Source organism: Orbicella franksi, chromosome 10 (genome assembly GCF_964199315.1).
Source record: "Orbicella franksi chromosome 10, jaOrbFran1.1, whole genome shotgun sequence".
Taxonomy (NCBI): domain Eukaryota; kingdom Metazoa; phylum Cnidaria; class Anthozoa; order Scleractinia; family Merulinidae; genus Orbicella; species Orbicella franksi.
Genome location: NC_138154.1, coordinates 16,962,901 through 16,989,581, shown reverse-complemented (window position 1 = coordinate 16,989,581; position 26,681 = coordinate 16,962,901). Strand labels below are relative to the sequence as shown.

The 26,681-nt window shown below is 38.8% G+C and overlaps 4 protein-coding genes, 1 long non-coding RNA gene and 1 pseudogene across 7 annotated transcripts in view; 4 read left to right on the top strand and 2 right to left on the bottom strand.

The window, feature by feature from the left end:
* The window catches only part of LOC145499828 (uncharacterized), a 4,330-nt gene extending 1,399 nt beyond the window's left edge, over nucleotides 1-2,931 (bottom strand). Inside the window, exons 1-2 of the mRNA XM_081479349.1 lie at nucleotides 737-2,931; nucleotides 1-573 (exon numbers count right to left, since the gene is read on the bottom strand). The exon at nucleotides 1-573 is cut by the window's left edge and continues 1,399 nt beyond it. Of these exons, the coding sequence (XP_081335475.1) occupies nucleotides 2,020-2,928 (909 nt within the window). The 5' untranslated portion in view covers nucleotides 2,929-2,931 and the 3' untranslated portion in view covers nucleotides 1-573; nucleotides 737-2,019. The remainder of the gene's footprint in view (nucleotides 574-736) is intronic.
* The window catches only part of LOC145499822 (E3 ubiquitin-protein ligase rfwd3.L-like), a 93,319-nt gene continuing 69,059 nt past the window's right edge, over nucleotides 2,422-26,681 (top strand). Inside the window, exon 1 of the mRNA XM_081479340.1 lies at nucleotides 2,422-2,431. The gene's annotated coding sequence lies outside the window, so the exon portion shown is untranslated. The remainder of the gene's footprint in view (nucleotides 2,432-26,681) is intronic.
* On the top strand, nucleotides 4,578-7,160 carry LOC145499831 (uncharacterized). 3 transcript variants are annotated; one of them, XM_081479351.1, is made up of 3 exons: nucleotides 4,667-4,755; nucleotides 5,584-6,730; nucleotides 7,075-7,160. In XM_081479351.1, exon 2 carries the CDS (start codon nucleotides 6,176-6,178, stop codon nucleotides 6,710-6,712), a length of 537 nt encoding a protein of 178 aa, XP_081335477.1. In that variant the 5' UTR covers nucleotides 4,667-4,755; nucleotides 5,584-6,175; the 3' UTR covers nucleotides 6,713-6,730; nucleotides 7,075-7,160. The 3 variants fall into 3 exon arrangements, with proteins under 3 accessions (XP_081335478.1, XP_081335477.1, XP_081335476.1); XM_081479352.1 differs by having other exon boundaries at nucleotides 4,578-4,755; nucleotides 5,584-7,111; XM_081479350.1 differs by having other exon boundaries at nucleotides 5,584-7,111.
* Nucleotides 6,860-8,228, top strand: LOC145501682 (nucleus accumbens-associated protein 2-like). Its single transcript, XM_081481100.1, has 5 exons — nucleotides 6,860-6,887; nucleotides 7,075-7,160; nucleotides 7,394-7,444; nucleotides 7,610-7,892; nucleotides 8,075-8,228. Exons 1-5 carry the CDS (start codon nucleotides 6,860-6,862, stop codon nucleotides 8,218-8,220), a joined length of 594 nt encoding a protein of 197 aa, XP_081337226.1. The 3' UTR covers nucleotides 8,221-8,228.
* On the top strand, nucleotides 12,219-17,446 carry LOC145499714 (uncharacterized). The gene is made up of 2 exons (XR_014050974.1): nucleotides 12,219-16,326; nucleotides 17,014-17,446. It is a non-coding gene; the product is annotated as an uncharacterized LOC145499714 (long non-coding RNA).
* LOC145501680 (uncharacterized) lies at nucleotides 17,573-26,091 on the bottom strand (annotated as a pseudogene).

The following is a 26,681-nucleotide window of genomic DNA, read 5'->3' as shown; positions in this document are numbered from 1 at the left end:
GGCAGGGTGAGCTTGATTAATGATGACCCTACTGTAAGAGTTATCTTTTTCCATTTTAAACATCATGTCATCTTCTTTAATGCATTTTGTGTACTTGTTGGCTAATCCCAAAAGAAATCTTTTGAAAGATTCTTCATTTTGGAATTGAATTTCTTCTATGTTCTTAGTATTTTACGTGAACACGCCACCAGTCTCCTCTGTAAGTGAAGCGGTTTTGAAACAGAGGAACACTTCCAATGGCATATGTCCCTTTAACCTGACGGTCCAAGGAGCTGAGCCATTTGTTTTTCGCCTCAGCTTGCACACAATGCTTTTGTTCCTTTGGACGACCCGTACGAAACAAGCAGATCTGCAACAGATCTGTTTCAGGGAAAACAGACTAACAGCAGACTAATTTATCGTCTGCAGCATCTGTTTTCAGTCTGTGCAGACATAGTCCCTTGATCGTCTGCAAAAAATTGAGTTGCAGACGAGGAACAGTTAAAAAACAGATCTGCAGATGATCTGTCAAGTCTGCAAGCAATCTGCTAAGTAATCTGCTAGTCAAGTCATCTTGATGTCGAATTCTTTTGTCTGCAACACGAATACATGTAACTCAGATGTAACTGCAGCTGCATGACTGTCAATCGAATAAAAGAATTGTAATATACAAATTTGTATGTTCAAAGAGGCAAAGCTACAGTACACTGTAGTAAGATTGAAATGCTGTTACGTCAAAGTTTACTTTTTATCTTACCTTTGAGACGCTTTTTTTCCAAAATAAAAGTCAGGGATGCCACTAAAACAGCGCCAAAAGAGCAACGCACTGCTGGCGAGCCGAGTTCTGTTTGCTCAAAATCTGCAATGTATAACTGAAATAATGTAACTCAATCTGCCTATTGTTCGCAATGATCCAGAGTCACAACAATTTCCACAATTTCCATTGTCCCAGGCTTTGTCACGAAGGCAATAGGATCTTCAGAAGCTCTGAACTGCTTCGACTCTTTTTTCCAGAGGAGAGGGACCAGCATGAGGACGTGTAAACCCATCCTCTCCCCTCCCCTAGTCTCCTATTATATTTTAGTGTGTGTGTAATCTCGAGGCGGTTACCTCATTTTATGGGAACAGGTCTAGTTTCTTCTCAGCAACAGGTGCAGGTGATAAACTTGTCCAAAAGTCATGACAATGCATGGTTGCAGGTTTTTTTGGCGCTGTTGACGTACTATAAAAAGACTGCCATAATGTCATAGTTTCATCATAACGTTTATTACTCTAGTCCTTCTCTAATTTACTAGGGAATATTGCCACAAAATCGAAAGGATCACATTCTGGCTCTTTATAGCTTATAAAAACACATTTTGTTACTACGTTGGAAAGTGGAACTACTCTCCTTTGATCCCTTAGCGACTGGAATTACATGAGACAGATGCATATTACACAGGTTATCAGTCACTAAGTTGAGATATCTTGGAGAGAGCTCTTGAATCATTGCATAATTAAAGGCTAGGCACGTGCAGTTCAACATACAGCTTCCTGTCCCAGGACAGCTTGCCTTATACTGAAAGAAATAAAGTATTTGTCCAAAATTTGTGTTTTCACCTAATCGATACAATACAGTATAGCTGTTTCTCACACTTACTTTCCTGTATGCACTTGAGTGAAAAACCTCTTTTCCTTTTTTCATTCTCGTATAGGAAAGAACTTTCTTGGAGTCCGGGATAAATCTTAGCTCATCTGCAAGAGCACTAAATTCATCTTCAGTAAGCTCCCGTGGAGCATGCACCCCAAGTGCAAACATATCGTACATAACTTGAGTCTGCTGACTGCTCTGCAGTGACCCAACGAGACTTTGAAAGAACTTAAAGGCAGCAGAATTACTTTCATTCACAGAATCTATCATTTGAGGTAAATTTTGAACAAATGACACAGCGGTAACTATTTGAGAAGAAACGTTTTGTGTCCCATGTATCATTTTTAGAATATAACCATTTTTGTCTTCAAAATGAAAACATGAATGAGTCCAAAGGGGTCCTAGCTCCCTCACTGCTTGCGATAAATGCAAAAGATTGTGAACATTAATAGTTTGATAGCGAGATCATACAGAAAAGGAAACACGAAACAAAAATATTCTAGAAGTCTTTCACAATTTTGTAGTTGCAGTTCAGATATTGAGTCTTTTAAAAGAATAAATGCTGCTTGGCTAAGAATGGCGAAGTGCTGGAAGTAGTTTGTATCTAATATGCTGAACAAAACTGGTATTCCATAATAAAGCAAGAAAGACTTAAGTTCAGAGGCCTCCCAGTACTTTCTGTGATGCTCAATTGACCTTGGAGGTCTTCCTATTTCTAGAGGAGGGTGAATTTCAAGCAGTCTTTTGTCTGCTTTTGAGACCTGTTCACTGATGTTGAATGGCTTGGTCGAGTTCTCTGAAGTGAACCAGAGATTCAGGAGAGTTTTCATTATGCCAAGACAAAGCCCATGCATGTAGTCAATAGCAGTTCCCTTGATGACATCATAACTTGAAAGTCCAGCTAACCACGATGGCCCTTTTATACTGTCTAAAGCTTCACCACTTTTAACTGCTGTATCTCCGTCTTGCAGTGTTTCTAAATGAGTTCTTTTCGGACCGTATGGATCAGGTTGTATAAAGGGAAATGCATGCACGTGTCCTCGTGCAGAAACTTTAACAGTTTGACCCCTCTGCTTACATTTAAAACAGCCGTAGCTTCCATTGTACTGAACAGAATTACAAACAAGACATTTTGCTGGCAGGTCACAGGTTCCGGCAAGTAAGATAACTTTGCTTACCATCTCAGTGGTGTCATCCCCTGCTTTCACCTTGATGGGTGTTCCTTCGGTTTCCAGTTTCCGCAGAGAGGAATGAAATGGTTTAAAAAATGTTAGCATGAGTGGTTTTGTGTCTCCAAACCATAGTCCAGCGAATAGCATGTTTTCCCTTTTTGTGCGTTCGCTAAAAGGAAGTTCGTTTATGACAAAGTACAACGGTCATATAGAAAAATTTGATGACTTAAACACCGGGACACCATCTGTGTTCCACAATAACGAGATATTTTGCTGGAAATCTAAAACCCCAGGATGGCAGTGTTTTTTGTATTCAGAGCCATCATAAATGTCTTCAAAGTGGTTAGCATTTGTTTTGGTCCTTCTAAAACGATGTCTCAAATTTTCATAGAAGCCACTTTTAGCAAACAAGTTGCGAATCTGTGAGGCAATCAGTATTTCAATGAAGAAAGAACGAGTTACTCTTGGTTAGATCCTTTGAGCACAGAGGGTTCGGACAAGTCTCAGTAGCGCTGTTGTCAACAAGTAAAAAGCAATACGAGCAATACCAATGGTATACAAGGGGATTCTTGATTGATCAGAAAAAGTGCTGGAACTGATGAAGAGATGTGCGGCATAAATTGGGGCTGATGCAATGAAGACTAATCAGAATGAGCAAATCGTTCAGAGCACATCCAGAGAGGGTGTATCTAATGGCAAAGGTAACAACCAGTAGAAGACTTTCTGCAACCATCAGCGGGGCATTGCAATAGAGTGGTTTACGCTCATCGCTGCCCTTCTGTACATCTTTGTCTTCATTTCCAGAGAAAAATAAACTCTCAGTTGCAGCCGAGAACATTTCTTGGTAGCTTTCAGTAACATTTTCAAAGAGATCTGGCAATGTCACTGGATCTTCTTCGAGATTTCGATCACCTTGGATTTCTGAAACTTCATTTTCCACTTCCCTTCTTCTCTGCTCTGGGTCGGCAAACAGTTCAGGGTGCTCTAACAGCTGTATGTAGTCACAGACGTCTATAGATCTTGCCTCATATTCTTCAGTATCAAGCGAGGTAGCGGGAGTAAAAGTGAGTTCACCTACTGTCATGTGTCTACTGCCTCATCAGGCACTGTTTCAACAGAAATGAGGTGATTCTAGTCTTCAAATGGGGCATTGATCTGCGAAGTTATGCCCTCAATTTCAGAAAATAAACCTGGTATTTCAAATGGGGTGCTTGTGTCGATGAGTTCTTCATTTCCAGGTCCAGATGAACTGTTCAGTGGATTTCTTGCCATTAAAAACCGAGGGAAACTACTGAATATTAAAAAGTCACTGGAAAATAGCAGCTGCTGCTGACCTTTCGAAAACAGATATATGTGTAGTGATTATATGTCATTCCGTGCGAGACTTGCATGGGATGGATCTTCTGTTATCTCAATACCGTTCATTCTTGTGGTATCGTGTTCCATCTGTGAGCACGAAAACAAGCTTATCCATGAGTGCAGTCACGATATGAAGAAATATCCTAGTTTGGTAACCCCTAGTTCATACTGATATGGCCTTGCTAAAGAATTAAACAAAAAAAATTAACGCAAAGTGAAAAAGGGTTTTTCGTTTCCTTTCTTAGATAGCAAACAATTGCTCTTTCATAACATTTGACTGCTGGAGAATATTAACTCATCCTGATACCAGATAGCTGCTGTGATCCAGCAGCCAATAAACGTAAAGAATTTAGATAATTTCATTTTGTGTCACTGATTCAAACATTTGCGCACGAACAAGACAGATCTTGGACAACGACCCACAGTCAAGATCAAAGATGGCATGTGCTGTGGTATTTTGGACTGAGGATCAACAATACAGCGTGGTTTCGTCTTCAAAAATACATGGAGATGTTGGTGAGGGCCAAGAGACAATGGTAGATTGGGAGGAGGGAAGAAAGGGAATGAAAGCAGCTAAAACTACCGCTTATCCAGCCAAAATTATCCAACTTGGAGGTGGGTGTATGTTGTACTCGCCAATTGTCTCAGTGCGAAAATTTTGTTGAACTGTTATAAATACCGTGCACAGAACAATTCTTATTAGGGACTAACTATCCGAAGTTTATAACAATGAATAATCAAATAAATGAAATGTTGAAGTTTCATAAAGATCAAACATTTTTCAGTTGTGCTTAATGGAGAGAGCAATCGTTACATTAGTGTTGACGCAAATTATAACTTTTAGCCACTTTATGAAATAAAATAATAGAGGACACGAAATATGTTTTGAAAATCGACTCACTAGCCGACGTGGATCAGGTTGGAAGTGCAGAAAATAGTAAACAGGCAACTAGTTCTTACCCCATATTTGTTTTTAACAGATAAATTATTATAGGCGTGCAAATTACGAATATTAATTACCATACATGTATAGCATTTTTCTTTACTCCTACAACAGATAAATGCAGTAGGCTAACTAAAAGAATGACACCGAGATTGGTGTTGGGTGTTGTTTTAAACAATTTAGTTCATTTACTCAAATCTCTAACCGTTTTGTTCTTTTCAGTTCATGGAAAAAGTCTTATCTCAAATTGCTTACTTCTTTGACCTCTCTTCCCAACACTCTCCTCTCCTGTTACATATTATTCTGACGCAAGGTTTATTTAGGAAGCATTTTATGAAAAGTGAAGAAAAATAAAATAATTTGAACAAAGGAAGAAAACATTTTTTTAAAGGAAACGAAGCAAACCATTCCATCTGATTTGCATTCAATTAGTTTTCTGTTTTCCTCAAGCTAGGATTGTACATTTTACTCAACAACATTTCCATATTCTAAACTTTCAGACAATGAGGACGAACTTGATCTTCATTGTATGCAACTGGCTGAGAAAATGGAAACAAACAACATCTCTGGTAAAAGACAGCAAAAAAATCCAGAATGGCAAGAGAAAGCGATGAAATGGATTTTATCGTGTCAAGAGTGGTGCCATCAGAACCTGAGGAAACTAGTGACAGCAACGAAGTTCAACAGCCTCCTCAGCAGCAGCTACAACAACAGGGTGAAGACCAACAGCAGTATCAGGAAAAACAACCACAGAAAGAGCAAAAGGAGCAGCAAGCAAGAAAACGAAGTAAATCAAATACGAAAAAGACACAAGACAAAGTCAACACCAGATCGGAAAGAACAACAGTAGAAGTCAAGTAAGAAGGAGGAGCAAAAAAGAAAAAAAATGCGCAAATCAAGGCAGGAAGAACACAAGCTGCAGCCTTCTTCAAGGACAGGCTTTCTGCAGCAGATAATCAGAACAAGGAACAACCTGCTGGACTTGTAAACCATTCACCATCACCGCCTTCACATCCACACAGTCCGCTTTTGCAAAATACATCATTGCCCACAGTGACTCTACCTGCACCTTCACACACAGTGAGCCAACCAATGTACGGTCTCTCTCCACTCTTAGTTAATCTTCCTTCGCAAAGTCCAGATCAGTCAAGAATGAATCTGCCAAGGGAAACTGATCCCCCTTCGCTCGGTGTTAATCCACTAACCTTGCACTGCAATCCGCTGTCACACACAAGTCTTCCTACACAGAGTTCAACCTTGTACAATGCAAGTCTTCTGCAGCCTTCGCAAAGTTCGCCTGAACACATGAGTCTGCATATGGGTCACCGTCTACCTTCAGACCTAAATCCGCAACTGCAAAGTCTGTTTTCACCGATTTCCGTCCATAGTAATCCAGTCGATCTCACCATTCTGCCCTCAGTTGCAGCACCTACCCTAGGGGAAACAGGGTCTCTGATAAGATCGTCCTTGCATAATGTAGAATGCAGCCCTTCCCCATCTAGTGCGATGACACTGGATAGTAGTTTTGGCAGTTTGAGTGACAACTACTGCAGTGCCGGGGATGACGAGCACATGGATGAAGTAGTAATGCCATGTGAACACTGCTCACAACTGGTTAACCAGCCTTGAGGAAGCGTCAGTTACCAGGTAAGTAGGTTTCTGCAATATGTTTAGTTCTCTTTTCTTTTCAACATTTTTAAACTTGTGCAAATAGGACATCCTGTTGTTTTATGGGTTTAGCAATCAATATTCCTGATGAAAGAGAAAATTTATGAAATGCAACTGAGGCACGAAAAGGGCAATTGTTTGGCTCATACAGTTTACAGTGACGTTGGATAATTACAGGCCATTGAAAATCAATAAAAAGCACTTCTAATGCAGCATTTAAATTTTCGAAAGCATGCCTGTACATTTTCTATTTTTGTCATTTAATTATCACTATTTATTATTAAGTATCTGACAAAAAATATGGCTATTTTTGTTTTGTTTAGTTCTTTCCAGTAGCGACACCATTGGTTTCCTAGAGGACATTTTAAAGGCTTACAAAGAAAATTCTGCTGCAAAATTGAAACAGGAGGTAAACAAAATTAAGACATGTCATATTTTCTTAACAGACTCTGAGGTTGGCGCTCAGTTGTTCACCCTACTTCATGTATTGTGAGTGGCTGGGGATCTTTTCTGCTAAAGATCAAATATATTTTGGAGGTTTCAAACGTACACAAAGCCACCGAGAGCACGTTGAAATAAGTTATGAAAACTTCTTCTATACTCAACACAAATTTTATTTGATATTTGCTTTTTTCTCTTTAGAATGGTGTTTTGTATGAGGTGAGCAAGACAACGGAAACTAATTCCACCTCGGTAAGTTTAACAATGCTTTAATGACTCACTGTCCTTAAAATACAGTTTATCAAGGGAAAATGAGCAGTTATAATTTAAACTGGCATAACAAATATCCACATTATATTCACTAAACGTCACACTTATACTGGCATTTTTTCTCACACCAGTACATTTTTTTCCCAGCAGATTGAGAAACAGTCTGCTCACCAGGTTGAGAAGTTCCATGTCAAGGGCCAAGGAAGACAAGAACTTGTTCCCGGATCAGGAGTGTGCATCTTGTCTGTAAGGTTGCACTCCATCCACAGTCAATGTGGAACACACCCACAAAAATTGTTCCTGCTTCTCGTCGAGGCTTTCTTTTCCAAGGAAACACTGACGACAAGTCTTGCACACGGATCACGTGCGAAGACAGACACAGCATCCTTAGGCAAGGCTTTAAATCAGGATGTAGTGAACACCATTAAAGGTAAGTGTCATCAAGCATCATGATCCTTAAGAACACTAAAAGCACAAACACAATCAAACAGCAGTGCGCAATTTGCTAATGTCTAAAGCTTCAGATCCATTCTTCACGAGAAATGACTATACTTGTATTGAAATTAATATTTTTTTTGTTTGTAATGATCCTGTGTTCTGTTATCTTTTTAGCATATTCTGGAAGGTTTGCTACTTTAAACAATGTGGACTTTCCAGTTAGCCAGATGAACAGAATGTTGACAAATAAAGTGGGAACAGCCAAAAGAAAGAAACTGAAGGAACTGCAAGTAACTAAAAATACAGATATAACAGAGTAAATAGATAATGTAGGGCACTTTCAATTTGTCAGAGGAGGCCGGTCAGATAGGTAGTCTTTAATTTGAATTGGGCCTTAAAATGCTCACGAGATTGTCCTGCGGAACCACCAGGACAGCTGCGTATAATACTTATGCCGGCAATTGGCTAATTTAATTTGACAGGTAAAATATGACTAACAGTAGAAATTATTCTGTTCTTGAATACACTGGACTGGCCGTTCAATTCTGACAAATATAAAGGGGCCTTAAGTTTCTCATAACACTCAGTTGCAGTATTCGTCTTTTTTTACCCAGAACTTTAAGTTATTTGGGATATATTAGTTAAACAACAATTATTGTCATCACAATTTAATATTATGTAAAGATATTTACTTATTAAGACAAGAACTGATACTGGTTACTGTTACCTATAAGCAGAAACAATAAAAATTAACATGAATAGAATGACTCCTTTAAAAACATCTTCTAAGCTAAAGCAAAAACGCTGTGTCTAGAAAACCCGGCAACTGGCAAGTGATTTTAAAGCAATTAGCCCGGTTTGGCAGTCTGGAATATTAGGATTCGAAATGTCACATGTTTCAAACACTATCAGTTCGCTTTGGAGTTTATTTTTTCAAGCAAAATCCCGGGAGAAACATATCAGAGTATTAGGCATACTATAAAATGTAGACGTCTTCAACACACTCGAAACACTCGTATAATTATACTCTGACCCCTGAAGTATGATATTTGTTTAGAAATGCCATGTGAGTCTATTTAGAGACCGTGCCAGGCATTTTATAGCTTTTCATAATGTTTCGATTTAGAAGACGATCAACGTATTTAGGAATGGCTTCATTCATTGCCGAAATTATTCATTTAAGCAATAAAAAGGCCTACTATAATGTTTAAAATGAACGTACCCACTCACTTTTTGGTGATAGTGATGGCAAGCTATAGATGAGTCGCAGGCGGTCACAGCCTCACATCACATCAATGATCTATCAGTAGTGGTATAGGCTAGTCCAGTACAGATTTGACAGGTATTGTGATGCAAATGAAAAGGTATTGTTATGGAAAGGAGTTCTATCGTTTTCTCGAGTTTGACGTATCCATGGTAACCAGAAGCCCCGCCCCCTTTGACATCATTAATCTCGTTTCCATCTTGACCGAGTAAAAAGCCTGGTTTCTAAAATAGAGCACGCACATTGTAATCAGGAGTTTAATACTAAACTTTGCTTTAAATCGAACAGAGTCTGATATTTCATTTGTCAACTTTTATTGAATAATAACAACATGAACTCCGAAGGGAGAATCAATTACAATTTTAACTTTTTCTTCACCTGCATGATTCTTTTCACAATCTTTTCAGTCACCGTTTTGTTGCCGGGTAACCTCGTTATGGCCTTGATCATCTTTGTATCTGCTTTCCACTTGTCTTGCAAATTCTTAGCACAACTGTAATTGATGTCGTGTTGTTTGGCAATCTTCTCCAGTCAGTTGATGCCTGGGTCTCCTCGTTTCAGTCTCTTTGCCAACTTGGTCCCAGGCCCCATGTACTGGTACCCAGGCCAGTGAAATTCAATCCCCGTCTTGCCTAGCAATTTTTTAATCTCAAAACCACGTCCACGTGGGCGATACTTGCGCATAGTCGGGTCTTAGTCCGTGTCATAATCGTGTTTTAGATTTCTTCTCAGTTTCTTTCCTTTGGCCCAGTCTTCCCAACCACTCATAGGTTTTAAACGTTCGGCCTTGTTTTTGCGTTTGCCCTTGCCTTTGCGCTTGTCTTTACCCAGGAGAATGTCAGCCTTTCTTAGGAACGTTCCCAGATCTGAGTCAGGTGGTGGAATGGGTGTTTTACTAGCGGGTTGCTTCTTTTCAACACCTGACGTAGACGGTGTAACTTCTTCCTTGATCTTTGGTGTTTTTGTACCTCGAGAAGCGTTCTTAATAAATTGTTTGAACATGGTTTCCAACGGACCCTTCACCAAATCTCCTTCCTCCCCATCTTCCTCTTCACCGACATCAGCACTATTGCTCGACAAAGGACCAATTTGTCTGATACGTTTGGTTAAACGACCTCTCTGACGAGCTAGAGGTTTAATTTTCTTGATGGCGATTGAATCTGGAATCGATTTATCACGGAGTATCACGTGACTTTCGGCGGCCAATCGACCCACTTTGTTCAACAAGGCATTGTCGGTGATTTCTCCTTTGCAATACTGAACCAATTGGTCGAACTCTTTTGTGGGTACCATCATGACCTCTTCTGTCATCCTCGAAATGTTGTTGGAGTAACGTTTCATAGCAGTCTTGCCAGTAATGAACCCCTTGATGAGCCTTTTCTAGTTTCAGCTCCAGGCTACGTTTTGTTTCCTCTACTGTAGAACACTCCTTACACAACAGGATGGTCGCATCTGCTTCGGTCTCGTCGCGGTGTCGTTTGCAAGCTGAACACAGATCCTCGTACTTAAATGCCATCTGCTCTTCAAGGAGGGCGTTGTAAGCTCGATGCCAATGTTCCACATCACGTTTCAGGGCGTCTTCTCTTTCATTGGCTTGTTGTAATAACCTGACCAATTTGCTCAAGGTGTCTTTGGGTTTGGGGACGAAGTCGTAACCTTGCAGTGAATAACCGTGGGCATCTCTGGTGTTTAACATCGACATGCTTGGAACACGTCGTTCAAACCTTGCCAGAATCCACTACCTTTTTGTTTTTGGAGATGTTCTCTTTGCCCCTTGACCGAGTTTCTGCCTTTCCCCACCTCACGTAGAATTGTCTTGTAGCGATGCAGTTTCGCCATGGTGATTGGGTGAACGGGAATTCTCTTTCGTAATAGATTGAGAACCATTTCGCTTACGGTGTTGATTTGATCTGCATTAGCATGTTCTAACATCTCCTGTCTCCTGTTCCGATTGGCCTCTTGGAGAATAGCTTCCAAGAAAGGGTGTTGTCTGCGTAATTGAATCATACTACCCAAGGTGCAGGACGTCTGTTGTAACTGCGTGTGACACCCTTTACACCCATTCTCTTATACCATTTGTCCTTTCCGCGCTTGTACCCGATCTTGGCTGCATTCTTGAGAACAGTAAACAGTGCACCTCCACGTTGTCTCTTGTTATAGTGATTCACATTGTCTCTGATTCCTTTTGCTGCCTGACCCGCTAATTTCAAAGCCAGCGTAGCAAAGGTAGGTGAGGGTCCCGATAAGAACATACTAGCTCCTTCGGCAATCTTGTCAACCAATCTATGTTTATGTCATGCCAGTGCTCCACCTCGCTGTTTACTTTTTTTCTTGGTCTTTGGTTTATTTTTCATCGTCGGCGTTTACATGAAGCAACTTCCACACCCTTTTTCACACCGTAACCAGCTGCACCAGAGATTCCTCCTAGAGCCGCCACCTTGCCTGCTGCTACTAAAGCTGGAATGAGAGCCGCCAATGGTAACAATCCCCCTTTTTCTGTCCTCCTACGTCTCCTTGGTTTTTTACGAACTGTTCATTTGCTCTTCATGACATACTACCACTCACCTAAGTGCTCCTACTTTTATCGACGTGGTCGTAGTGAAATCGTTGTTTGTATTCTTGCACGCACTTGTCAGATACTGGGGGTGTGAAATCAGTGATTGTATCATCCAAGGTTTGTACCTTGATTAAAAATCCCTCAAACTCCTCCATCGGAAGTCCTTGCATGTAGGTTCTCAATTTGATAATGTTTTGTTGTAAGTGGTGTAAGCAAAGCGACACATGTCAATTTTGAACGAAAACTTTTTGAAATCGTTCCACCCCTTAATCACAGTTCCAGCGGCAGTTAAACAAGCAATCAGGAGACTGTTTTCTAAGATGGATCCTACGACAATGCCTGCTGCCACGATGATCAATGCCAAAGCGTTCAAACAACCGTGGCACCACTTAAAGTGGTAAAACATCTGGCGATGACACCACCACTGACAGTGGTAAAAGGCAAACAACCCATCCAATCGGTCCAACAAATCTTTGTTTACCAACTGGGTGCTTTTCTTGGATCCGTTCATTAGAGATATGGTAGTGATTGAATCTTGGGAAGAACTCATCACGATGTCTCGATGAATTTGTGACATCTCATACATCCTTCGTCCTTTAAAAGGTGGCTGAGAATCTGTTGATCATCCAAACTGCCTGGATGTAAATCTAAGACCATGTATCCGAACGGACGCTCTGTCAAACGTTGAAATGTGTCTTGTAAAACTTGCCATTGGGTGGGAAATGCCTGTAACAGTAAATTTCTCATGCCTAATTGATCTCGTAGATTCTAGAAGGCTACGACATAGTGCACGTTTCTGGAAATACTCTTGGCATATTTCGCCGGCGGAAACATGTCTTGGCACAAGTAGAGCACGGTGACATTCTCATGGTGAGAATGTTTGGTGAACAGATTCAACACTCGTTTATTGTTCCCTGCTTCAGCCATTAGATCGTCCAACATGAGTAATCAGCCTTTAGGAAACTTTGTTTGACTCCCCACCATGTATTTTCAATGCGCTGGGTGTGCCCACGAGTGTCTGGGGCTACGATGTTTAGGCTATGGTTGACTGTGAGAAGCGATTGATAGAAAGAAAGAAATCACCCCCCTCCCTTTTATTCACCAGGGACCCACACATGCGATGCATGTTTTCGTGCAGTGTGCAACATCCATTAAACACATAAATAAGTAAATTGTAATGTTAATTTTTTGGAATGCGAACGAGTCAAGTAAAATAAAAATTATTTTTTGAGGGCTAAGTCTCAACTGAACCTCGTAGTGTAGTGATGTAGAAGAGAGACTGGTAAGCGAGAGGTGTGCAAAAGGTAAGTGGTTCGAGACCTGATGGGGTACAAGAAAAAAAAGGAAAAGAAGTCTGCAAGGAGCCTGGGTAATATGGAGAAGAAAAAGAGAAGAATGGAACTAGGGGAAGAAAAGAATCGGCGAAAAGACAATGTGCGATAGCGCGTCACAACGCGCAATCAAATCCTCTTTTATTCACACAGTAAGTAGTAATTATCAATGTATATATTTAATACCTTAGGAAGTTGCTATTGTCTTCAAAAACAATAGAGCACATACATAATTAATAATTCTGCATGCATAATAAATGTATGGGGTTATACGGAAATCTTTCCCTTTGATGATTTCCAATGGAAGATCGCGGAACATTTAGATATCAGTCTCTTCTAGTCGTCGGCCTAGAGAGAAAATTTCCTCCACATCTTTATATCGAAGAAGTCTGGCAAATATAGGATGTGGAGCTGTGTCGCTATTCCATCGGGTTGTTAGACGGTGTACACGTTGGATTTCAACACTGCGGGCGTTGTGGTAACCAAGGTCTCATTCCATAAAATTTCTTAACACTTCTTTGGTATCTTCTTCTTGTACTTCTGGGATATTAAAAAATTTGTTATTCTCTCTCCTGGAATAAGCTTCAAGGTAGAGGTTCTTGAAGGTGATGTCGTTTATTTGGTCAGTGAGCTTTCTCTCGCTCTCAATCAGAGAGGTTATTCTTTTATTTTGCTCCTCCATCTGCTTCTTTAACGCATCTCGATGTTCCTTACACTTATCGCCATTGAAACTTTAAGACTTCTTTAATTCTGCTATATCATTCTTAGCCGTTGCTTCAAACTCTTCAAGCTTGGCCATTCTTGCTTTGAGGTTCGCCAAATTGGTTTCACTATTGAATATTGAATCAAGCTTACTCAGTCTCGCGATGATGGAGTTTAGTTGTTCTCCAAATTTTTCGATCTTACTGAGAGCCTCCATGATTTCGTCATTTGCCTCTTAGTCGCTGTTTGTGTTCTCGTCTGCTGTTTCTGCAAGATCTCTGATTTTTTTTTGCTTCATGCAAAGGCGAAGTCTCGTCTCCAGAACTTGTAGACGATCTATTTCTGCGTTTTCTGATAAGGTTAGAAAATTTTTCAGCCATGAAAAGCTTTTGGAAGGCGGACGGCTTTTAGCGTGCTCCTACTCTGCCATCACTCGGCCTAATCTCTCCAGTCCGTGAACATGCTACAGTTTACAGTTCATCAATTTACAGGTTAAAAAAATATTCATTTTGCCTTGTTAAGTGTTAAATGACTAGAATTAAAATAGTCACGGAATGAGCCCATGAACGTGTCAAGTATCTTTGTGGGTCAGTACTCGGGTCATTTATTCTCCAAAAGTGCACCATTTCTGTAATTTTCGAAAACGTACATGTTGCATTGAAAACCTAGACATTCTCTTCATAAAGCTAAAAAAATATCTTTAAGTGAAAATAAAAATAAAACGTTTTGAAACTGATTACATGTAAATATATAAAGGGGATGGCATATTCTGAGTAAGCAGTTTACGAATATTGAGTCATTGAATGCTGAAATCCATACTGCAGCCCAAGATAAACACAGTGAACACGAAACAGAGACTAAATCGAACTCTTCGAGACGTTAAAAGATTTAAGAAAATCAGTTGTTTCACAATATATTGACATGTGTTGTTTCTTTAACTTCTAGGTCCATGAATCTTCCAAAAAGAGCTGTCTTGCTAAGACCGTGACAGGGTGTTGTGTATCTTACAATAAATTTTGTGATATCATATATTTTCAAAACATCTGCCTCATCTCACTCACTAAATTTCGTTTAATTAAGGGCTCTCTGACACTTTCATAACAGGGAACGATTTACGAGCTGTTTAAATATGCCTCATACACTTTATGTGTCATCTTAAGGTAGATGGAAATTTCCACGTACCTTTACAAAGTAATGCAAAAAGGTACAGGGAGTGCGTAAAGGTACAGAGAAATTTCCATGTACCTTAACATGTGTGGTGTAGGAAGGTACGTGGAAATTTCCATGTACCTTAACATGTTTAGTGCAGGAAGGTACGTGGAAATTTCCATATAACTTAACATGTGTGGTGTAGGAAGGTACATGGAAATTTCTATGTACCTTAACGTGTGTGGTGTAGGAAGGTACATGGAAATTTCCATGTACCTTAACATGTGTAGTGCAGGAAGGTACAGGAAATATCCATGTACCTTAACATGTATGGTGCAGGAAGGTACATGGAAATTTCCATGTACCTTAACATGTGTAATGCAGGAAGGTACATGGAAATTTCCATGTACTTTGACATGTGTGGTGCAGGAAGGTAAATGGAAATTTCCGTGTACCTTAACATGTGTAGTACAGGAAGGTACATGGAAAATTCCATGTACCGTAGCATGTGTAGTTTAAGTTTTCTTCGCAGAAGTCCGTTTGGTGATGTATACTTTCAGTTGAGAAAGCAAAACAAAAAAAGACTTAAACAGTGCAGCAACAAACTAGGATCAAATACATCTCTGGATAAACTGAAGAAACCTTGTGACGCCAGCCATTTCACCAGAACCTAAATATAATCTTTCTGAAATTTCTAAACTACTTGCGGTGCTCGAGGTGATCAAAACGAACACTTTGACTTCATAAACATCTTTCGTTTCAGTTTACACACAAGTCTACAGATGACTTGATTCCTTAGGTTATCGAAACGCTAGTCACCAACTCCAGCCATATGGTTACCCTATATCTTTCAGTGTCTTGCACCCACGCCATTTAGCATGTCCAACTAAAGCCAATAAAGCTGACTATCAATCTACATGTACATTATACCAAGAATTTTGAAATAAAATGAATTGTTCAGTTTTTCAGGGTTTTCCTATGCAAGCATCCAAATCACTTTTTGAAAGCTAAGTCAAAGTGAGTTTGCCTCAAATTTTGGACAGTAGCTAGTTTAGTTTGACCAAAGTAATCAATCAGTCAATCAATCAATCAATCAGTTATTATAATGAATTAATCAGCAGCCCTGGTTGAAGTTCTTGCACTGCAAAATCATTATTCTCTTTAACTTATGATTCAAATGTCACTACATGTGTTGGTATATATTGTCAGTGAGTTTTAATTGGGTATGGATATCTGTCTTTGTTTAGAAATATGAAAGAAGAAGAAACTTCGTAAAGGACGAGAAAGAATCCTGGGCTTTCGCAAGCTTGAGTAAACATCACATGTCAACAGACGATGATGACTCCGCCAGCGAATCTGAAGGAGGATGGGTTTCTAGACCCCCCAAATACCGCAGTGAAACACTCATAGCGTTCCTAAGCAAGTAAGCTTGAAAAATAGATTACCAGTCTCGAATTCACTCCGTACGTGTACATATCTTTTTAATCAGTATTCTCTTGCACCAAATACCTTTGCATTAGCCCACATTCTAAAGTATCAGCTTACTTCTATGAGGCACTGATGATCGATTTTACTAAAATATCATTGATTAAAAAAAGAAGCAAAAGTTAACTACGACATTTCGAAGTTACCTTGACTCGAGATGTTACTTTATAGTGTGACAGGTGTAATTAATATAAATTAACATCTCGACTGTTATTTTCTTGTCTTTACTTGATAATGGCGTCAATATGATTTCGAAACGTCGCGTAGTTTACTTTTGCTTCTTGTTGCAGTTAATTGTATTTTCAAGTGTTTTCTTATGAGAATACTAAAATACATGTATCTCTCCAAAATCATCGGTAAAAACCTCAGAATTAGAGTTACAATAGGAACTCTTTGAACCGTGCATTTCTCCTTAACTATATTTTGAGACAGCAGTTTTTTCCATCGAATACAACCTTGTGTATGACGTTGCACCGTCCAGAGGCTTTGCCATTTTGTGCATTTTCTCACAACAGGCCAAAAAAGGGAAATCTTTTGTAGCTTTTAGTAGAACATGGCCGCAAGATGGTTATCGCACGAAGTTACAACAATCTGCATATACTTATGAAGTTTATTTTGTTCTTAGATTTGACAAACGCAGTGAAAGAGCCCAGCAGGGAAAGAATAAAAGATGGAAAAGAACGACGGCCAGAACGGGGAATCCAGTTGAAAAGGAGTCCCCAGTGAACACTCCGAAATGGGCCCTGTCAGATGAGCGGAAGGAGGAGTTGCGCACACGAGAAGAACAAATGGTTCAAGTAGAAGAAGCTGAAAGATAAGGTGTTAATATATACAGAATAATACTGTCTGTACAAGTCTGGGAAGCAATTTTTTTCAAGTATTTGAGAAATTCCACTCCTCTTTTTTGTTTGTCACTTAAACCTTATTCTCTACGTCATAGACCTAAAGCTGACTTGTTTTTGTTTTTTTCCTTCGACAGAAATGACAACGAAGCATGCAATGATGAAGATCATGAAAGTGATCAGAATGTAGATGATACAGATTTAAATTTTGATGAATTTTACTAAATTATATTGTTTTAACTTATTTTGACGTGTACCCGAAACGTCATTGGAAGACATTTTACTTTATGTGTAAAATAGTTGTTTTGTTGCTTATCACAATTACAGTTCTAACTCCACGTAGACTTAGACTTAAAGAAGCATGAAATAGCTTCGACCACACTCAGGAGATTATGAAGATAGTAATCAAGTAGATTTTTATTTGCAAACGTTAAATAAACAGCAGAGAGGAACACAAGTAAATGGTGTTTGTTTACGATCAGTTTCTAAGCTAAGATTTGAAAATGAATATCCATAAAACTGCTACTAGAAATCCCGAAAACAAATTTCATTGTAGCTAAAAACCAGGGGTCATTGTCCATAAGATATACGAAATCAGTACACCTCCCGTCCATGCCACGTTCAGTATACCCTTTGATTCTCCCAGTATACGTACTGTATACTGACATTTGACCTGACATAGAAGGAATCCTGCCGCAACTGTAAAATTCCGTATACACACCTTCCACAGACCTGCCAGTATACCTCCTGCTTCACACAGTATACACAATGTATCCTGACATGTATAATGACATATAAGGAATCCTGCCACAAGTGTATAAGATCCTGGTATTTTTCTTGGCCAACCCTGAAATACACTGATCATTATACGGACCTTATACATCCTGCCGCATCCTTATATTTGTCTTATACCGATAGATATACTGCCTGTGTACAACCTGAGGAAGGCTCCTTATACAGAACATTTTATGCAGTGCATCTCATGACTACATCGCACAAGATAAAATAGCTATCACATGAAAGTTACACACACATGGTGCAAAATTAAAAAATAAGAGTACTCGTAGACTGCTGACAAAGTCTCCAGCTTCAAATAGTCTCAAACTTTGAAGCCAATTTCAAGTGGCAAGGCTTTTCGTTGGGTCTCAATTCTGAGACTTTCCGGGCCAGTACTTCGAGGGCAATTTCTAATGGTGAAGCTATGGCAAACTTGTAGTATTGACTTGAAAGTTCTGCAAAGATCATTGCAAAGCCCGGAGCGGCGGACTTTTCATTTCCACCCCCTTCAAGAACCACAGCTCCAGAATCACCAATCTCACAGAAGGGTTTCGCTCCTTGCTGCTGAATACACAAGCATCTCTTAAGCCATCTTTCTAAGTTACATTGTTCACATGGACTAAGCAGATCTCAAGCTTGTGGTTGAGCTGGTCCAGTTTTACTGCAATTGATACATTGTACATCAATCCATCTACCATTACTTTTGCCCCGAATATACATTGGTCTGTTTCCCAATTCATCAGCAAGACGGTTTGATTGAGTGAAGCCTGTAGCACTGCCACTCTTAAATAAGTCCTTAACATCTGCTGTTGCTGAAAGACACTCGCCGCTTAGGTAATGTTTTGTTCCAATTATCACTACTTCACCCTCAGTTTTTACTTTTTTTACTTCGTCCTTGTTCAATTCTGAAATGGCAACATCAATAAAATGCTCTTTGCCATTGTTCGTTTCCAATTGTACATTGTATCTGACAGCAGCAAGGTACTTTGCTATGACTCTTGGTCGTTTGCCAAACGCTTCCCCTGCGATATAAATTCCCAGTAGTCTGGGAATTCCTAGGAATTCCTAGGAATTCCAAGTTATTCCAAGACATGCAAATTGTGCTTTATCCAAGACCTTGGAATTTCTGGGAATATTTGGGAATAGTGGAAGTATGACCGGGAATTATTGGGAATTCCTAGGAATTCCAAGTTATTCCAAGCCATGCAAATTATGCTAATCCAAGACCTTGGAATTTCTGGGAATATTTGGGAATAGTGAAAAGTATGACTGGGAATTATTGGGAATAATCCTTGGAACTCCTATTATTCCCCAGAGTGTTTTAAAAAATGTGTTTGGAATATCTAGGAATTTTGGGGAATAGCTAAAACACATGAAATATTGTTGGAAATTTCTATAAATTTCCAAAGTGTCAAAATTAAAGATGAACTCAGTGCATGAATCAGTTTCCGTATATTAGTAAAAATCAACACGATCATTTCTCTGGAGTTCCATACCTTTTTATTGTTGTCAAGCTCCAAGGTAATTATTTCCAAACAAATGTACATTAATTCCAGTTTAAGTCTGACGACTCAACATAAAACTATAGCACTCCTAACATTGCTTTTTAGATCCAACATGATTTGTTAGTGTATATGTGCCCGTATGGACCCTTAAATCAAACACCCAGAGTTTAACTGATAGAAACATAGGCACGCAAGACGTGCAAGAGTTATTTTTTTGGGTGAAGTGTCGGAGATAGGAGCTTTCATGGAGCTGTTTGCAGCAATGATTTGGTTAATTTGACAAGTTTTTTTGGTTGCCATGTACAGCAAGAAAGAAACTGGGAATTTATGATGTACATACGATGTTACGTCGGTCATGGTAAGATAGCTAAATAGTAAGCCATAAAGTGTTTGACCGAAAAAACTACAGTAATCTGACACGTCTCCAGATTAATGTAGATACCATCTTATTTTCTAACAGGCAATTTGATTCGTTCTTTGATACAACCCGCACTGTGATTGGTGCGACAAGCGCACATGCATAACTCCCTCACTCACCGATCACATAGCCCTTCCAACCCCCAAGAAGAATTTTTGCTCAAAAATACTCAAGTTAATTAAGAGACTTTTTCGCGTTTTATACGAGTCGTAAGTTTACCCTTTTTACACAACACAACACAACTTCACCGAAAATAGAAAGAAAGAGAAAAAAACCCTCTCTGACACGTTGAAAGTCTAATTTAATTAAATTGCACTTTAACTTGGTGCCACGCAGTCTTCAAAGAACATTTGAGCAGTTTTCATACTTTTTACCTTTAAAAATATCGGACTGAAAAGAATGTCATAAAATGCCCATCAAATAAAAATATTGAACTGCTACTGCAGAGACAAACACTCTAGAAATGAAAGCTTCTTTTTTGTTTAACATCCTGGGAACAATAGCCGATAACTTGTAAGCTCTAATTGAATTTACTTCCATATGAAAAACAAAAATGTCGAGTTACCATTTGTAACTAAAAATAGCAAACATCTCGTGGGAACAAGTGGTGACGATTCGTCAGCTCTAATTGAATTTACTACCTTGTGAAAAACAAGAGTGTCAAATTACCCATTGTAACTAAAAAATAAAAATATCTCGTTATATTTGCATGCAATAAGAACAAAACAATCGTTACCTGCACTTACTATTGTAAACGTTAGAACTGCTTCAAATCTAAATAGTCTCGTCTCCTCTAAAACATGTCCTAAGAACTAGAACTGACGATTCATGACCTCTAATTGAATTAACTCCTTGTGAAAAACAAAAGTATCAAGTTACCCTTTGTAATTAAAAATAAAAATATCTCGTGCCATTTGCCTACTACTCATGAACTGCTTCAAAACTCAAGACTCATCTTGTTCATAACTAGCCACCATTACACTGAAAATTATGCACTCTAAAACAACCCAATGTACGTATGTAACTGTCACACTCCCCTCCAAACCGGACTAAAAATCACAAACCGGCAACATACACGTCACTCTTTATTTTTCAATTACCAAAGTCCTTGTGTTTATACATACCTTGTGTTTCTCACGTACCATTTACCTTTACAACAAGAAATTTGATTGGCTGTTCATAGTAGATCCAATCTGATTGGTGTGACATACATACATCTCTCACTCACTCACTCACTCACTCACTCACCCATTGACCCGCCCATAACATACCCGACGCGCCGACTAAGAGGTATTTTTTTTACAAAAAAATAACTCAAAAATGGATGCTCTTAGATTTGATAAATAGATTAAGCAAAAAATTCCTGTCAGCATAAATGAATATATATTATTTACAATTTCAATAAAACCAAAAGTATATATATGCATGTATATATTTAATATAATTGTAGATTCACACACATACCCATCACAGCCCACTGTTGAACAATTTTTGACTTGATCCTTTTTGACTTTAGGAAAAAGAGGAAGACATCTCTCTCAGATGTCATAAATGAAAAGCTCAGTTTCCACACACCTGCTGTACATTTGTAAAAGTGTATTGTGACATTCTCTGGACAAATTACCGGTAGTTTCATTAAAACAACGATATCTTTAGCAGCCTCTCATTGTCATACAATGTCTTGAAATTAAGGCCAGAATAGCCGTACAGGCATATTCTTTGGCAGAAAATGTTTTTTTCTTGAGAACCATTAGTTTCACTTTCATCAGGGGAGTCAAGTGAATGGCTGTCAGTGTCAGAGTTCTCAAATTCTTCATAGGAGTCAGAACTAGAAACTTCAACATCATTATCTGAATCACTGTCTGTGGACAAATCTGAGTTGTTGCGTATTACATCAATTGGTATTTCTGTAGTCTTTTCAGGTATAGGCAACTCCATTTCATCAAATGCTTCTGTGAAGCTTCAATTCTTGCATAAAGGTTGAGTCCACAATCCATCAAAGTCATCCACAACATTTTTGCCAACAGCTATCTCACTCAGGTGAGCCGAAGACTCTGAGGTGTTCTGTTCATGGTGCTGGAAATGATCTCCAGCAAAAAGTGATGCAAGAGAGGGAGATGACATCAACAGGCCTGTGAAGACTGCTTTAAGCGATTTATGTGGTCGAATCTTGTAGATTTTGGTATGGGTATAGTGGGATCATCAATATGTTTCTTGTATTTCCTTGTCCTTGCGGTCACTTTAATTCATAACACAACAAAATCAAACGAACCAAAAGATTGAGTCAGTGGGAAACAAATAAATAACTGACACAAATAAATGACAATGCAAATTAAAAAACCCTACACCTTGACGTATTGAAAAGACTATAGATCTCATATCATGTTAATCCTTATAAATAATTCAAAGGAAAAAATGACAAGCATTGCAAATTTATACTTGCTGCATTGTGCTGACTGGGTGTTGAAACATGTGGGCTCTCAAAATAGATTTGGTGGACTGATACAACAAGCTTAAGCTTATTTCGCAGAATTTATCTCGTTTCCTCAAGTCGATTTGAAACCTTTCAGGTGAATTTCAGCTTTTGGGGTTTTTAAAGAGCACACAATGCATCGCTTAGTTTGATTTATTTACAATTATAGCTTATCATAACAGAAAATCCCTATAAAATTGGATTCCTTACCTTTGCAGTGAACTTCATTTAAGTGCCTCACGATCCTTTGTTATCTTGACAACCGTTGGGAACAGATCAACCAGTTAAAGTACGTTCCATTTTCCTCCTTGATTTCTTCGTAAAAAGTTTGTGTAGTTTTTTCCTTTTGAAGCAACACCCATCTTTCAAAAGACCACCAAAATAGTGTGGAAAGGGCTTAGGGGAAACAGACTTGCCATCAAAAGCAACTGGTCCAGCAGCCTCGTTGCCAGTCTCTCTCCTTCTCCAGTTCCATTCTCTCCTCAACTGATCAACGGAACCAATCACAGCACGCCAATTTTCACCTGACTATCCTCGTGACTGAACGCGACAAAGATCGCGTTATTCATTCTCTTTTGGTGCCCATCTTTGAATTCAGCGTTAATGGTTGATCACTCATGCGTTTTAGTAGATTTCACTTCCAAAATTATATCAAAATGGTTTTTACTGCGGTCCTCTGACCAGAAGAAAACAGGGTGAGTGTCATTAACGAGAAACAAGTTATTCTTGGTGAAGATTTGGAGCTAAAAGAAAGTCTTACTGTGGATGTTTCAACGGGGAAAAATTCAAAGGGCAGATTAGCCGTATACAAAATTATTTGGTGAGTAATCGAATTCAAGTAACCTTATATTATACAAAGTAAAGTCTTGTATTTAGACAGAAGCTTTTCACTGAACTTTATCATCACACATCATACACGAGTGGGTCACTCAGTCATGGTATGAAATTAATTCTGGCTAAAGCAAAGTTGAAACAATTTAGGTTGCCCAGTCAGTGCGTGCCTAAACAATTCGATTTGCGAATAACAAGTAGTTTCTCTCGCCACACTTGTTCAAACGAAACAAATATAGCAGTTCTCTCTGATCCCAGTCAAAGTTCTTCACAAAAACTCCGACGAGGCAGCCACAGTCTGCATGAGTTTGATACGTGTCTCCTGTGTGTTTCAGCCTGACTGTATGGCAATCCGTGTTGATCTTCAATTTTTGTCCTTCCGTATATTCTTTTGTGTTTACTCTATTATTCAAATGTTCCTTTAATGTTTTAAGTGTCTTTTTTAACATTTCTAATGTCTAACTTTGGCTAAAAACCAGGATATATATCCTCCAATTCGAGAGTTGTTGATACACTGACAGAAGAAGGAAAACCTTGATTTAATCAACTGTAAGCTCGAGATTTATGTAACATATTTATCAATAGTATACAAGCACCTTCACAATTATCAAGTCTTCTCTTTTAACATTTCAACCAGCTTACCGTTAGGTCTTAATTAGCTGCATGTATTAAACTGTGAGCACATAAATATTTGGATCTCAGTCTTACAGTACCTCATATATATCGCAATGTAATGTATTTTTTTAAATTTGTTTTACGTGTCATACAACAAAGATGACGATTAAGAGGCTAGCTATTGACACCCTAATTAGAGGGCAACAAAAGAAGCTGCAGAATCAACAGAAATAACTGAACAGCAGCTAAGTTTGCCCAAACTCAGCCTTTTTTAATTTTAAGGAGTGTTTCAGTTTTGTTCTTACCATCGATTCCTTACAATCATGAAAATCCAGATTTGTTCCACATAATAAAATATAATTTAAGCTACAATCTTGTGAATGGAAAATTGTTGGATTTCTAAACCAAAAAAGTAAGTAAATTATCTAAAAGAGTTCTCTTTTTATCAAACATGTAAAAGTTTGACCGTCATATCTGTTTTAAGTTTTCCTTTTGATTCTTGATGTAATGAAAAAGAAACAGGATAGTTCATCTTATGTATAAATTCATGAAAGCAAATGTAATAAACCATTGATTTAAAACCTGTTTGATGTGATATCCGTGACTTTATTTGTTATTTTAATGCCGGCCATTAATCATCAAAATTTTGTCTGAGCTACAAATGATACAAAATTCCCAGTTTTTCTCAGATTTTCCAAAAAATTCCAACCTATTCTCAAAAACTCCTACAAATTCCAAGTTATTCTCAGAAATTCCTAGGAATTTTTGGGAATTTTAAGGAATTTTCGAGATGACTATATTTCAGTTGGAATTCCTAGGAATTCCGAGTCCGAATTACCGTGAAAGTTCACACCTTAGATTCCTAGGAATTCCTAGGAATTTTTTCCTGGGAATTCCTAGGAATTCTTAAAATCTCACCAGGGTTCCTTGAGCTTTCCTTCGTGGAACTGAATCATGGTCAATTTATACTGTGACACAGAGGTAATGTACTTGTCTTTTATTGCTTTTAGGTCATTGAAAATCTTTTGCAATTCAGTTTCTTCAAGGCAGTCATCTGGCAATTGCGGTAACTCGACAGCAGGTCCAGTGACTCTTTCTATCCAACCTCTGTATTCAGTCAGATGGTCTCGTAAATAATAGCTGTAGAAATCTAATCTGGGATGAATTATCTTTTTTTCCTCAACATCATTCATCCCATGATCACAAGACAGTGCGTACAAGGTGCCATTCCTTACATCCTCCACAATAGCACCCAAGGTACCAGATGACTGTCTTTCATTAACCCCGATGCTTGCTCCCAAACGTAGAAACTCCTTCTGCTCATGCGCCTCTGTGGGAAGGTACGGATCCTTTGTCCTAACACAAAAGCCGTTGACGACGTCCACTGGGTAAGAGCCAATAGTACATGGAGTTTCAGATTCGCCCAATGGGATCTGACCTTTTCCAAGAACGTAAACCGCAATACATGCCTCTTGCGTCTGTACTGAATTTGTGACTTTGAAAGAAGGCTGCACGGCAGTCATGTTTCGATGTTTGGAGAAGACGTGAAGATGTTTGTTGATAATCTCATCGAGTTCATCAACCTGAGATTGTTCTAATCTTTTTGGTTCTCCGGACAAATACTCGATGGCAGTAACTTTCAATAAATTAAATGCATCGTTGAACAGATCTGCCCATATCAATTTCCAGCCCCTCTGTTCAAAAAGCACTTGTGCAGCATTTTTAAGTTCTGTTGGTATCCCAGACCTGTTGTTGTAAACGTAGATGTATCTCAACTTCACCATTTTGTGCGTACGGCAACACCCGGACACATTCCTTATACTCAGATTCAAATGTGATTGCTGCATTCCAGATGACGCACTCATCAACTACAGTGGAAAATGAGGGAAAGAAAAATACCATTAATTACCACTTCGCCCTAAGTATTTTGGCAAAAATAACACTGTCGTAAATTCTTGAGTTGTGCGTAAAGAAAACGTTTGATTTGGTAAGACCCCAATTGAGCTCTGTTCAGTCGACGACCGCAAAACGGAGATCTGGGTTGTTACATAGTTTTACCTTTTATAGCTCTGATTAGTCACCTGTATTATGTTTTTAATATCAATTACTTGTCTTATACCATGTTAAATCTACTGAAATAATAATTTTAAGCAGCTTACTAGCTTCTCCGTGTTACGTGGTTGAATAAATGATATTTAAAGACTTGCAAAAACTGATTCGAATGCTTCCTAGATATTTAGCATTTCCTGTTTACGCTTGAGTTGAAACTACATGCGAAACTTAGAAAAGTTCTTAGATTGCGTCTCTTTCAATGCATTTGCTCCATTAAACGCGAGGTTTCGAATAAACGAAGAAAATAGTGATTAACTAACGATCCTAGTGAAAAATGTCGGTACAGTTACCAAATTTTCATTTCTCCTTCGTCTCATTATTGAGCTCTCAAACATCTTGCACAAGTAACCATTACAACATTGCTGTGGCCTTTCTGGCAAGGAAAACTTTTGTCGATAGTGACGATTATGAAATCGTCAAAGAAGGTTACAAGACGGGTCATGGCCACTATTACATGTACGTCTTCAAAATGAAGAAAGTCATCGGAGTCTGTCGTGGGGTTATCCCAGGGACGAGATTTGCGTTTATTTCTCATGGAAGGAATCGTACGGCGACAAATTCTGCGTCATTACGACGCATCCGTTCTCCCGAGCTTATCACGTCTTCTTGAAGCAGAGAAAGCAAGGTATGGCGACCTTTTAAAATCCTACAGACTTAATGTAGGTAAGAACCAAACGGCTCTTTGAGGAGCCACCACATTAATAAAAGTCAATGGTCCAA